This window comes from Panthera pardus, unplaced genomic scaffold (assembly GCF_024362965.1).
Source record: "Panthera pardus isolate Hobbes unplaced genomic scaffold, ASM2436296v1 HiC_scaffold_24, whole genome shotgun sequence".
Classification (NCBI taxonomy): Eukaryota; Metazoa; Chordata; class Mammalia; order Carnivora; family Felidae; genus Panthera; species Panthera pardus.
In genome coordinates, this window is record NW_026526810.1 from 55,697,429 (window position 1) to 55,711,530 (window position 14,102).

The 14,102-nt window shown below is 41.4% G+C and overlaps 1 protein-coding gene across 1 annotated transcript in view; it reads left to right on the forward strand.

Moving 5' to 3' along the window:
• The first annotated feature begins 7,950 nt into the window (after positions 1 to 7,950).
• Positions 7,951 to 14,102, forward strand: part of FSIP1 (fibrous sheath interacting protein 1) — a 192,892-nt gene continuing 186,740 nt past the window's right edge. The window contains exons 1-2 of the mRNA XM_019442606.2: positions 7,951 to 8,145; positions 13,435 to 13,567. Coding sequence (XP_019298151.2) covers positions 13,442 to 13,567 — 126 coding nt within the window. The 5' untranslated portion in view covers positions 7,951 to 8,145; positions 13,435 to 13,441. The remainder of the gene's footprint in view (positions 8,146 to 13,434; positions 13,568 to 14,102) is intronic.

Below are 14,102 nucleotides of genomic sequence, written 5' to 3' on the forward strand. Positions count from 1 at the left end.
AATCCGATAGTCACCAAAATGTTGAGTAGTTCCTACTGTAATAAACACCTTGCATGTTCAGATGGAAATGTCCCTTTGGATATGAGCTAAGAAAAGGGATTGTGTTAGAAGTAAGTGAGATGCTAAGAAATCCAGGATGTCAGCCTGGCTGCTAAGAACAACACCCTGTGCTTAGTTACTGATTTCTTTTTTATCTCTGAGACCTTAACCCTGAGAAAACTAATTTTTCCACATTGCCGCTTAAGACCCTTAAAGTTTGGTTTGAATACATTTCTAGAAAGGTATGTGAATCCCTTTTAACTTTCTTTTGTGCTAAAATAAAGATTTACATAATTATATAATTTATATACTAAAAATGCATTTTAATACATAGAGCGGGAGACCCGATTTAAAACAAAACAAAATAAAAGACAGGAGCCCCTGGGTGGCTTGGTCAGTCGAGCGACCGACTTCAGCTCAGGTCATGATCTCTTGGTTCGTGCGTTGAGTCTGAGCCCCATGTTAGGCTCTGTGCTGACCGCTCGGAGCCTGGAGCCTGCTTCGGATTCTGTGTCTCCCTCTCTCTCTGCCCCTCCCCTGCTCATGCTCAGTCTGTCTGTCTGTCTCTCTCTCTCAAAAATAAATAAACATTAAAAAAGAATAAAACAAACAAAACCCCCCAAACCCAAACCCTATAGGATCAGAGACCTAGCTCAATATAGAAGTTACGGTTTGGAATCAAAAAGATAGGAATGAAGTATGACACTCAATGCATGGATAATGATCAGAAGCAGTAGGGTTCAGCGCCCAGGATTGATTGCCACAGAGAAATTGCTAAACTTCTCTTCAGCTACTAGGCACAAGCAGTGTCTCACCCATCCCGCTGGCGGAGGCAACATGCCAGGAGTAGAACACTGTAATCTCACCTGGCATCCAGCAATGGAAACTGCGGCTAGCCTCGGGAATGTTCTGGCAACTCTTGAATTCTTTACAGATCCAGAATTGCTACAGGTGACCAAACTTTGGAGCCAGCAATATAACTGGAGAATGAAGCAGCCTGTTACTGCGAGGGAATTCTCTGAGAAGAGAAACAGATTTCTCCCTTACTGGTGAATGACTCACTTGGCAGAGATGATCTCTGGAGGGCAGAACTGAGATTAAAAAAAAAAAAAAAAAAAATCAAAAAACATTCTGGATTTTAGATGTCTTCATGATTTATTTGTCTTACTATCTTAAAAAGAAAAATCCTCTATTAGCTTTCTGGGTCATGAACGTAAAGCCGCACTGTTTGTGTGTGTATGTGTGTTGATTCAAAAAAAAATTTTTTTTAATGTTTATTTCTGAGACAGAGCATGAGTGGGGGAGGGGCAGAGGGAGAGGGAGACGCAGAATCTCAAGCAGGCTCCAGGCTCTGAGCTGTCAGCACTGAGCCCCACGTGCGGCCCGAACTCACAAACCGTGAGATCATGACCTGAGCCGAAGTCGGTCGTTCAACTGACTGAGCCACCCAGGAGCCCCTGTGTGTTGATTTCTATGCATCTCCACGATCTCCTGGCATAGTTTAGTTTTCTCCGCACCCTCCCCCCCCCATGCCGAAACTCATATCATTTGAACAAGTTAAACAAGGTCATATGACAACACCTGGGTTAACTCCTTTCGTTTAAAAATTTCAAGGGATATCATTATGTATTTAGGCTAACAAGATATGGACAAATGGCAAACTTACTTCCCCCTCGATTTTTAAAAGGGGGACATTCTCTAGCACTTCAGGCTGCGAAGCACTCCACGGTAGACGGGAAGAGGGAGGAAAGGGTTGTGAATCAAGGAAATGGGAAGGGAGAACATTCTCCGGTTTTCTTGATTAATATTTACCAAGGAGGTACTGAATGTCTCTGGGTTGGGCAGCTCTAGGGGGGTCCATGGTGCCTCGCAGAGAAGTGGCCTCATCACCATATACTCTTGGAAACAAGGTTTTTAAGTTAGTGGTTTTCAAAGCATATTCATGGTTCAACTGCACCAGGATCACCGAGGGGTTTGTTAAAATGCAGATTCCTGCGCTTGACCCCAGACCTACTAAGTCAGGGAATAGGGACTAAAATGAACATTTTATTTTATTTTTTAAAAATGTTTATTTATTTGTGAGAGAGAGAGAGAGAAAGAGAATCCAAAGTGGGCTCTGAGCTGCCAGTGTAGTGCCTGATGCTGGGCTTGAACTCATGAACCTTGAGACCACGACCTGAGCCCAAGCTGGGTGCTCCACTGACTGAACCACCCAGGTGCCCCTATAATGAACATTTTAAATAAAACATAAAATAATCCCTATAAACAATAAAATCTGAGAATCCATTTTTAGCAAATTTATTTCATAATTTTGAAGTACTAGAAATATACTAAACATGTACTAAACTTAAAGTGCATTTTACTTTGAGTAAAAATAGGGTCACCTGCTTCAGAACTTACTGTTCGTTCTTCAAGTCTTTATTTACTTCCCTGTTCACGTCTCTTGGATATGTGGGTGGCACCGTGGCTGAGCAGGATTGGGAGGTGTGGGAGGGAGTGCAGTCCATATAAAAGGGGCAAATGAAATAAAATATGGACTTCTTTTTAAGTCTGCAGATTTTATATAAATACAAAGGTATGAAAACTTCAGTCTTTCAAAGTCACTAATGGTCATTTGATATTAGATAGTAATAATATACACTAAGTTATTAAAAAAAAACCCATTCTGTTCTTTTGAGATTTAATTTTTACTTTTCCAGTTTGGATGACTATTTATTTATTTATTTAAAATTTTTTTTAACATTTATTCATTTTTGAGACAGAGAGAGACAGAGCATGAACAGGGGAGGGTCAGAGAGAGGGAGACACAGAATCTGAAACAGGCTCCAGGCTCTGAGCTGTCAGCACAGAGCCCGAAGCGGGGCTCGAACTCACGGACCTCGAGCTCATGACCTGAGCTGAAGTCGGCCGCTTAACCGACTGAGCCACCCAGGTGCCCCGGATGACTATTTAAAGATGGATCTGAACACAGTTCAAACATATAGGATATTTGGGTGCAGCGGCTTCTTGAATCACTCCTAAAAATCGAAGAAAAGCGAATTTCTGCGAGTTTTTTTTTTTTTTTTTTAACAGACAGTCAGCACCATCTAGTGGATACAAATAGCCTCTTTTCTTGAATTTAGTCCAGTGAGGAGGTGAAGAGAGCAGGCTTTTGGAACTGGCTTGGAACCTCAGTACCAGTCTTAGTTTCTGAGTGACCTCAGAAAAATTACTTAACCTGTCTGTGCTCTGCTTCTCAACTATAAATCTGCATAATAATAGTGCCACCTCATAGGATGTTATGAAGTGAGATGATACATCTAAGGTATGTCCTAAATGCTCAGTAAATGTTATTTTTAAATAACACTGAGCCATAAACTCACAGGATATGGGAGCTGTTCAGCGGCACACGCTTTTAACTGCCTTCCAAAAGAAATGGCTGTTGAGTCTAGTTTATAGAATGTATGATAGGAGGCTTAATGAGGTTCCACTCCCAAGTGTGCTGTCACATTTTGCTGAAGCTTATGGTAAGAAAAGGGAAATTGGGGCAACAAAGCTGGAATGGCAGCTGGGTCCCAGATGGAATACAATGCGGGCTCTCTCTCATTCATTCAAATCTGACTCCACTTAGCAGGAGAAGGTCAAGGGTAGAGAGAGATTGAAAACGAAAACCAACTTTGAAACCAACACTGCCCTAGGTCACCAACCTGTAATGAGACAGGGACATTTTAACTTAAAATATCTTGACTCTAGGAGAAATCTTCATGAATTATTGAAAGGCTTTCAATACTTTCTAGAATGTGTCTGTGCTTTTTGTTTTTTTTAGAAATGTTTTTTAAATTAAAAAAAGTTAATGTTTATTTCTGAGACAGAGCATGAGCGGGGGAGGGACAGAGAGAGAGGGAGACACAGAATCTGAAGCAGGCTCCTGGCTCTGAGCTGTCAGCACAGAGCCCGATGTGGGGCTCGAACTCATGAACTGCGAGATCATGACCTAGAGCTGAAGTCGGACGCTCAGCCGACTGAGCCACCCAGGCGCCCCTGTCTGCTTTTTGAACACAACACTTCAGAAAACAGCACAGGGTGCTCTCTGACATATCTGAATATAAACCGTTTTGAGGGCGTCACCTGCAATAGCTGACAGAAGTCAGGAAATTAACAACAAAGACACAGTGTATTGTGTACTAACACACGACATATACAATTTGTTAAAATTTGCCCTCAAGGTGCATATAGCCTCTCTGCAGTTCACAGGTAATAGCAGGAGGTAAATAAAGAAAGTGACAATGACAGAAAATGAGATGAGTTTCCTGCGAAATGAAGTCAGTGGGGACTTACTTTTAATGGTAAAGTTACAGTGAAGAAACACTGTTTCTATTGAGCCTGAATTTTCTTTTCACTTGCTTCTTAGGTATCTCCTGTTGTATATATTTTAAAAGCAAAAGTTAAAAAAAAAAAGGCAGATGGGTCATAGCCTTGATTTTTCTTAAGTTGATTTTCTCTCCCCACATCCCCAAGAAATCTGAAATATGTTATTCTCTTGAAGACCACCATTAGTCACCAAAAATACAAATGGAAAGAATGGCCTTTATTCACAGAATATTACAATTGTGCAGACACTTGGAGTTTGTTTAGTGTCCAGCTACTCCAAGAGTAGCCAGTGGATAAGAAGCATTGGCATCACATGGGAGCCTGTTAGAATCTTGGGTCCCACCTGATGCATTGAATCAGCATTTAACAAGAGCCTCAGTTGATTTATCTGCATGTTAAAGTTTGAGAAGCCCTAGAAATTGTAGGTTCATTTGCTCTCAGATACAGCCCCACAATCAGTATGTTATGAAATCTCCTCAGGTGATTCCAATGCAGTAGAGTTAAGAACTGTAAAACTAGTCCACATTTGGGGCACCTGGGTGGCTCAGTCAGTTAAGCGTCCAGCTGGCTCAGGTCATGATCTCGCGGTTCGTGAGTTCAAGCCCTGAGTCCGGCTCTGTGCTGACAGCTCACAGTGTGGAGCTTGGTTCAGATTCTGTATCTCCCTCTCTCTCTGCCCCTCCCCCACTAGCACTCTGTCTCTCTCTCTCTCTCTCTCAAAAAAAAAAAAAAAAAGCATACAAAAAATTTAAAGCAACAACAGAAAAACTAGTCCACATTTCTCAAACGAGGATATTATGGCCCACAAAAGTTTAACAGATTAACCTAAGATAACCCAGCTATTTAGTATCAGAATACAAATGATGTCATCTCTCCTCTTTATTTAAAAAAACAACAAATGAACAAAACTAAACAGAGTCAAGGGAACAGAGGATAGGAATGTGGAGCTGGGGATTATTATTTTATATAGGGTGGTCAGGAAAGAACTGCCTGAGGAAGCAGGCTCTATTCCTGAGGGAATAGAGGAAGTGAGCCATGTGGATAGCTGGGCAACTGTATTCCTGGCAGAGGAAGCAGAGGGCTGGAGTGTGTTTGAGTGTGTGTGTGCGCGCATGCACGTGGTGGGGGTTAGGGGAGTGGTGGGAGGTTATTCCATCTTGGAGGAACAACAACAAAAAATAGTGTTCCAAATTCCCAACATATTGATCTTTGGGATGCAGAAACAAGAAATCAAAATTTCCAGCAATTCTCAAAGCCTTAAGTTATTCTTAAAATATTTTGAACCTTCTTCATATTCTTGTTATCATGCTATCTGAATCATTTTTATAAAAGTGTTTATAAGAACTGTAGCCTATAGCAAATATTCAAATACTGGAGAACACAGAGAACATGATTGGGTACCATTTGAATAACGTAACATACAAATCTTCAAGTGAGGTTAACAGCACTTTGCAGAATCATAGGGTGGGAATTGCCAATTGAAGGACTCACTTTTGAGTCAAAACTTGCTATTTCTTGGAACACAATTCATAGAATTTGTATAAAATATACCATGAATATCAACTTATTAATATTTATTTTATTTGCAAGAATGACTCAGCAGCAGACAGGGCCAGGAACACACATGTGGAAAATGGCACCAGTTCCACGGAAGACTGACAAATCAGATTGTGACATGCTCCAATCCAGGTTCCGAGAATGTTGACCTTAACTTCTGACACAGTGCTCGCATTTCCTGCTTTTGGTTTCACCTTGACATCAGAGGATTTCTTCAGCAACATTTCTATGTTGATTGATAAACTTTAATTTTCATAGGAGAATTAGAATATACTTCTTCTAATTTCTCAACTTCTTTTTTTTTTAATTTGGAAAAACATACACATTTTCTGAAAAAAGCTGGGAAGAAATTCCTGCGCAGAAACACTAACAAGGACAGTGACGCTAGAGCTAAGCTTACCAGGGAGAGGATGGTAGGACTGGAAGTCTGAGAGAAAACATAGAGCCTGGTCATTTAGGACCCGTGGGCATTGTAAAGACTGCGTGAAGCAGAGGAGCCACGGAGTGTCCTGAGCGGAGGAGTGACATGGTCTGCCTTTGGATTTGAAAGCATCTTTCAGGCTGCTGTTTGAAAGTAGTAGAGGCAAGGAAAGTTAGGAAGAAGGTTGTTGCAAAAATCTAGGTGAGGTGATGGCAGTATGGACCAGTATGGAAGCACGGAAGGTGGTGAGCAGTAGTTAGACTCTGGATATATATATTTTTTTATTTTTAATTTTTTAATTTTTTTTTTAACGTTTATTTATTTTTGAGACAGAGAGAGACAGAGCATGAACGGGGGAGGGTCAGAGAGAGGGAGACACAGAATCTGAAACAGGCTCCAGGCTCTGAGCTGTCAGCACAGAGCCCGACGCGGGGCTTGAACTCACGGACCATGAGATCATGACCTGAGCCGAAGTCGGCCGCTTAACCGACTGAGCCACCCAGGCGCCCCGTCTCTGGATATATTTTAGATGTAAAGCTGGTAGGGTTTATAACAAACCGATTGTAGCATCAATCAATGGATGGAGGAATAGGAACTGAGGATGACTTCGAGGTGTTTTGGTCTGAGCCTGGCAGGAAGGAGTTACCATTTACTGAGATAGATAAGAGAGTGGAGTGGTAGTGGGTATGATCGTGGAGAGGTTTGTTTTTTGACATGTTATGTTTGAGATGCTTCTTACATCTAAGTGGAGATGTCATATAGTCAGTTAGATAAACGTGCGGAGTTCAGGGGAGAAGTCCGGGTTGGAGATAGAAACGCAGGATTCAGTACTATATAGATGGCATTTACCGCCAGGTTTTAAACCCAGCACTGCCCTAGATTGTAGCTGTGGTTCCCTGACCAACTCACTTTACCTTTGTCTATTTGCTTCACTGAAAAACACTCAAAGAATACACATGCTAGCTACCTAAAGTAACAAGGCTAAAGGGGCTGTGTATGGGGAAATGCCTTGTAAACTGTAAAGTGCTGTCCATACTAGAAAGCAGAAATTTGATGGTGCTGGGATGAAGAAAATCAGTTTCGGAACCCATGGAAATAGTCTTTATGTGCCGAAGATGAGCGAATCCCCCCCAAAAGAAAGTGCAAATAAAAATCATTACTAGTTTGGACTGTAGCCCAACTTTGCAAAACTAGTATTTTTTATTTAAATGAAATCCAAAATTTAGCAAGAACTTCACGTAATCTTTTTGGGTTGCACAACAATCTTGTGAGGAATTACTGTCATTCCCATTTTACAGAGGAGGAAACTGAGCTCAGGGAGGATGCCAGACCTACAGAGCATCATCATACTATGGTAGACAGCCACATAAGCATCCAGACATCCTCCTTCCGAGTTCAAAGTGAATACGAACGATCCACTCCCCAGCCACACTGTCCTCGGATAGGCGGAGGAAATAGTAAGACTGCCCCAGCTCTCGTGACTCCCCTCAGCTTTCCTCGCCGCCCTTGGCCCCCCCCACATCTCATTTCCGCATGGTACAGCCCTTTTCTCTTATCGCGATACCGGAAGCTTCGTGCTTCTGGTTGCCAGGGGAACAGCGTCCCTGGAGGCAGGAGGGCTTTAGACGCACAGCTCCTTCCCCTTCCAGAAAAGCTGCGGTGACGGGAAAGAACCCTCCCCTTTGGGGGACAGGGGGTGACGCTGTCAGCCGGTGCGCTTCTGCGCCCGTCAATGCTTTGCTGTCTGGTGACTGGCTCCCAGAGTTTCCGCCGCGAAGGTAAGGCACCGCACCTGTTAGGACACCACCTTTAACGCCGCGCGACTGGCGGAAGAGTGAGCGAGGCAGTGTCGTGTCAGGGACAGCCCCTGGGCTGTCAGGGAGAGGGGCAGGGCCAATGAGAGGGCGGGGCGGAGTCGTGTCCGGCTGCTGGGCCCGGAGACTGGCTGTTAGCGCGAGGGGGCAGGGCCAGCAGGGGGGCGGGCTCAGCCGGGCTGGGCGGGGCCTACGGGGGCCACCCTATGGCGACCCAAGCATTTGCCTCCACGAAGACTGTGTCTCCAGGATTTCCTGGAGCCTGCTGCAAACTTTTCCTGACCTTAGGACCTCGTATCATGGACTCCCCCTGTACTGTGCCTTCTGTTCCTTAAGAGCTAAAAGTTATGGGGCACCTGGATGGCTCAGTCTGTTTAACGACCAACTTTGACTCACGTCTTGATCTCAGGATCGGAAGTTCGAGCACCACATTGGGCTCTGTGCTCACAGCTCAGAGCCTGGAGCCTGCTTCAGATTCTATGTCTCTGTCTCTCTCTGCCCCTCCCCCTGCTCATGCTCTGTCTAAGAAATAAATAAACATTAAAAAAAATTAAACGTTATAATTAAAACCAATCGCCAGTCATTTAAAATAGACCTCAAATAGCAAAGGATATATATAGGCATGCTACAGGGGAAGAAAAGGTGACCAGTAAACACTTGACTGAAGCCTTGTTTGGTAATTAAAGAAATGTAAATCAAACTCACAGATACCTTTGACACTTAGATTGACCCCAGGCCAGAATGGGGAAAGAGGAACTTTCATCATACCCTGTTGGTAGTAGTGTAATTTGGTACAGCCTTTTTGGTGGACGGTGTGGCAACCTACCAAAATTTGAAACACAAGAATTCTTTGACTCAGCATAGTTTATCTTCTGGGTATGTAAATGTAACTAAAGAAAGATTCGTACAAAGGGGTTAACTTAAAATTGTGTGTGTGCCATTTGTGTGTGTGTGTGTGTGTGTGTTGGGGAGGAGTAGGTAGGTAAAAAGGATAGGTTTGCATATGCCTAAAAAAAAAAAGTGAGACCCCCCCCCCCCCCCCGATCTATTCCAAGTGGTTCTTGGGGTGAGGAACATTTTGACTTCATTTTTTTTTTTTTAATGTTTCTTTATTTGAGAGAGAGAGAGAGAAAGTGCACGCATTCACGAGCAGGGGAGGGGCAGGGAGAGAGGGAGAGAGAGAATCCCAAGCAGGCTCTCCGCTGTCAGTGTGGAGTTCAATGTGGGGCTCGATCTCACACACTGTTGAGATCATGACCTGAACTCAAATCAGGAGTGGGTGGTTTAACTGACTGAGCCACGCAGGTGCCCAGGAAATTTTTGACTTTAAAAAGTTTTGTATTCTGGGGCGCTTGGGTGGCTCAGTCGGTGGTGTGCAAGACTTGTCTTCGGCTCAGGTCATGATCCCGTGGTTTGTGGGTTCAGCCCTGCATCTGGCTCTGAGCTAACAGCGCAGAGCCTGCTTGGGATTCAGTTTCCCTCTCTTTCTGCCCCTCCCCTACTTGCTCTTTATCTCTTTCAAAAGAAATTAAAAAAAAAACACTTAAAAATAAGTTTTATATTCTTCTATATTATTTGACTTTTTCCTTTGCATGGGCAAGTCTTTCTTACATCATAAATGTATAAAGTAAAAAAAAAACCTAACGAAATAATTTTTAGACATTAAAATCATGAAAATAAATATAATTCCACTTAAAAAAAAGCCTGGCTATTTATTATTTCTAAACAGAGGAGGATTCATTTTCTTTCAGTTCTTCCTTTCATCCAAAAGTAGCAAATTATGGCAGCCATGTATCCCCATTTTGGTTTTAAATGATCCTTGGTGGTTGCATTTCTCACAAGCCTGTATGAAAAGGTTTAAATTAATCTTGTTTGAAATGAATGTTATAAAAAGTTGGTATGTGGTAGTAATGATTTGTTATAATTTAGAATCTGGTCATATATCAGCCCTTTAAAGGAATATCATGAAGTGAATCATATATATATATTTTTAATTTTTTTAACGTTTATTTATTTTTGAGACAGAGAGAGAGACAGAGCATGAACGGGGGAGGGGCAGAGAGAGAGGGAGACACAGAATCTGAAGCAGGCTCCAGGCTCTGAGCTGTCAGCACAGAGCCCGACGCGGGGCTCGAACTCACAAACCATGAGATCATGACCTGAGTTGAAGTCGGACGCTTAACTGACTGAGCCACCCAGGCGCCCCGAAGTGAATCATATTTTATTTTTGAAATATCTTTAATGCAATAAGAAAATGCTCATCTTATGATGTTAAGTGAGAAACATATGAGTCCAATTTTGGTGGAAACATATAGAGGAAAAATGGAAAGGAAATATGCTAACGATGTTAACTCAGAGTGGTGAATATTGGGTGATTTTTATTTATTTTTGAATACACTTTAATATGTTCTAGAAATTTTTCTACAATAAATAATTATGAATTCAAGATCTACTTAGTAGAGAATCTGAAAATACAGATAAGCCAAAGGTAAAATAAAAGACCAAGAATATCCATGAATCCGCCAATCCATAAGAATCCACCTCTGTTCAGTCCTTGACTTGTGATCATCTATCAGGTCCTTTTCTGTATATTCCTTTAATTAGAGAATCGGACATTTCTCTCCTCTCTTTCCTTCCTTCCTCCCTCTTTCTTCCTTCCTTCTTCTTTCTTTCTTTCTTTCTTTCTTTCTTTCTTTCTTTCTTTCTTTCTTCCTCCCTTTCTCTTTCTTTCTTTCTTTCTTTCTTTCTTTCTTTCTTTCTTTCTTTCTTTCTTTCTTTCTTTCTTTCTTATGTCCTTAACTAGTTTTCTATTGGAATATTTCTTTTTCTTACTGATTGGTAAGAGTTCTTTAAGTATGTAAATTCATTAACCTTTTGTGTATTATCTGTGTTGCATATAATTTCCCCAGTTTCTCTGGTGCCTTTTAATTTACTTTAGAGTTCTTTTTAGTTTGTTTGTTTTCCATTCAAGAGCATTAAATGTTATGTAATCAAAACTATTAGTCTCTTCCTTTTTGATTTACACTCTTATGTTTAATAAGTCATTAACTTATTATTACAGGAATTATCTTTATGTTTCCTTCTACTCCCTTGGGGATTTCTTATTTCATATTTATTTTTTATTTAAAAAATCAATTTTTACTTTTATTAAAGTGGTATAGTAAAAAATGGCAAACTCTGCTATAACATTTACAAAGGAAGAAAAGAGAAACAATTCCTAGTCTTACTCTCCAGAAGCAACCATTATGAACTTGTAAATATTATGTTTATTTGACGATTGCTTGGTTTTGTCAGTTTTTGGATGTTCTCTTTGATTTCCTATCATGACAGATTAGATATTTTATACTCCCTCTCCTTTTGCATATTCCTCCCTACATACACTCAATAGAGGTAAGGCACAGTATTTGGTTAAATCAACATTTAGTGCTTCTGTAATAAGTATTTATCGTTTGATTACTTTCTCTGACAACGCTTTATTTTTCTTGTGGAGTTTCTATGGGGCTACTGTGCTTTCTTTAACACTCAAGCACATCTTTAAGATCCTAATTCAACGCCCCTCCTCCACTACGTTTTTCTACATGGGCGAAGTTCTAAGATTGTTCAGTTATATACCCACCCATCCTGGGAACTGTATTTTGTTTAATTTATTATTTTCCGGAGCAAACATAATAGAACAAACCTCTTACTAAAGCAAACTGCAAGGTTTCTGGAGCCTTGTCGCTGATCCATGTCATTGACGGTTCCTTGTGCTTCTATTCCCCTTCCTGACAGGTATTATCCTGGCTCTGCAAATGCTTCCATCTCATTGCTCCCTCTGTAAGCTACAATAAGTCTCCCTTGACAGGCTGCTTATGGCATTTACAAGACATTTGGCCTTTTGGTGACTTATGCTTTTTGATTGTGACGTGATGGGCCAGGGTGATCCGTCATCCCACAATAATAATGTCAGCGCCTTCCTGAGTGAGCCCAAATCCTTTTGCAGAGTTTGAATAATGTGGAGATCAATGCCTTTTTCATTTGCTAAGATGGAAAGAGTTGACCTGCTGATCCCTTAAGCGTCAGCTTTGGCACACTGAATGGCTGGAGGCCAAATCATATTATCCCTCTGTGTGCTTTGGAGGAACATCAGGTTGTTTCTGTTTGTGCTTCCTCCTGTGTCCAAAACTTCCCTGGACTCTTCCTCTGCTGTTCAAAGAAAGAAAGAGAGATGAATCATTTTGTAGGGTACAAAAAGGACATTGTTACACTTGCTTGGGCCAGAGGCCCAATTGCCTTTCCTCTTGCTGTTATGAGAGAAATGGTTTAATTCATAATTAGAAAGCTAGTGAAATTATGAAATTTACGGAAGGATTGTTGGGAGATCTGTTTACGTGTAAAGTATGACAAGCCAGAACCTGGAATTCTCTCTATTTCTTCCATTTTCTCAGCATGCATGATACCCCACCATTACTGAGCAAATCTGAAACAGTCCTGATCAAATGCACAGTTTGGAAGGATCAATGTGCCTGCAATGCCCTTGTTCTCCTACTAGTTTAAGCCATCCTGCCTAATAATTCCTGCTTCAGAAAACAGCACTGGGAATAGGGAGCCACAGTGATGACAAGCCTGTGGATGGTGTCACACGAAAAATAGAAATTGGCAATGTGTGTGGCCAGGTAATAAGTGTCTGTCCTCTGTCAGAGAAAGTAGGTTTTTTCCTCTTGTTTCTGAGGGTGAGGTAGAATCATGGGTTTTAAAAGTGGAGGATTGATAGGAAAAGAGCAGTGACCTGGAGATAGGTACTCCATAAAAATGTGGCACCAAAGGAGAGAGGAGAAATCAGAGCTGAGAGGAAAACCTAGGCTGAAAGGTGAGCTAGAACAGGAAGCGCTAGTAAAATAAGGTAGGCAAAACCAGAAAAAAGTTGAGGTTTTATCAAATCATTACGATGAAGCGTGAATCTAGGTTGAGAGGCATGGTGCTCCCTGAGTATCTTCTCAGGCCAAGGACAAAGTAAATGTTTCTTTCTGAGACATAGGAAGCCATTGAGATAGCAGTCTGTATTCTTTTGTCCAACATCCTGGCTAGAATGTTTTTCACCAATAGTAACATAAAACCTGTGGCCACAGACATCTTTTGATGAAATTAGGGTAGTGTGACTTTGGTAGCAACGTAATCCTTATTAACAAAGGTTCTGAGTTAATTGCGCATTAGCACTCATGAAACATTTATACATATAAGATATAACTTGCTTTAATTTTTTGTTTGTTTCAGGATATCAATGGATATTATAAAGGGAAACTTAGATGGAATTTCAAAACCAGCCTCAAGTTCAAGAACGCGTCCTGGGAGCAGAGGTTCAAATGCTTCTTTGGAAGTGCTCTCACCAGAACCAGCATCCTTCATGGTAGTTTGCTATTTAGAAATAATGTTAAGTCCTTCTCCCGAACTCTAGCAATTGATAAACCAAGGCTGTAGTTAACATCCCATCTAAAGGATCTTCTTTAAATTATTATTATTATTATTTAGTGTTTATTTTTGAGAGAGAGAGAGAGACAGACAGACAGAGCATGATCTGGGGAGGGGGTGGAGAGAGAGGGAGACACAGAATCTGAAGCAGGGTCCAGGCTCCAAGCTTTCAGCACAGAGCCTGACTCGGGTCTTGAACCCACGAACTGTGAGATCATGACTTGAGCTGAAGTTGGTCATTTAACCAACTGAGCCACCCAGGCGCCCCTAAAGGATCCTCTTTAGAGGGTGTGTCTGGGAACACTCACAGATTTCTTCTTGGATTTTACTTTAGACCATTTAATGTGAAAATTCTGTGTCTTTCTTTACCTCCTGCTCCCCCTCCTTCTTTTATTTTTCTTTGGAGTGTGGCTTATTTGTTCACAGTTATGCTTTGTTAATGCTCATCTGTAAGCTTTTTTTCTTTTTTTTCA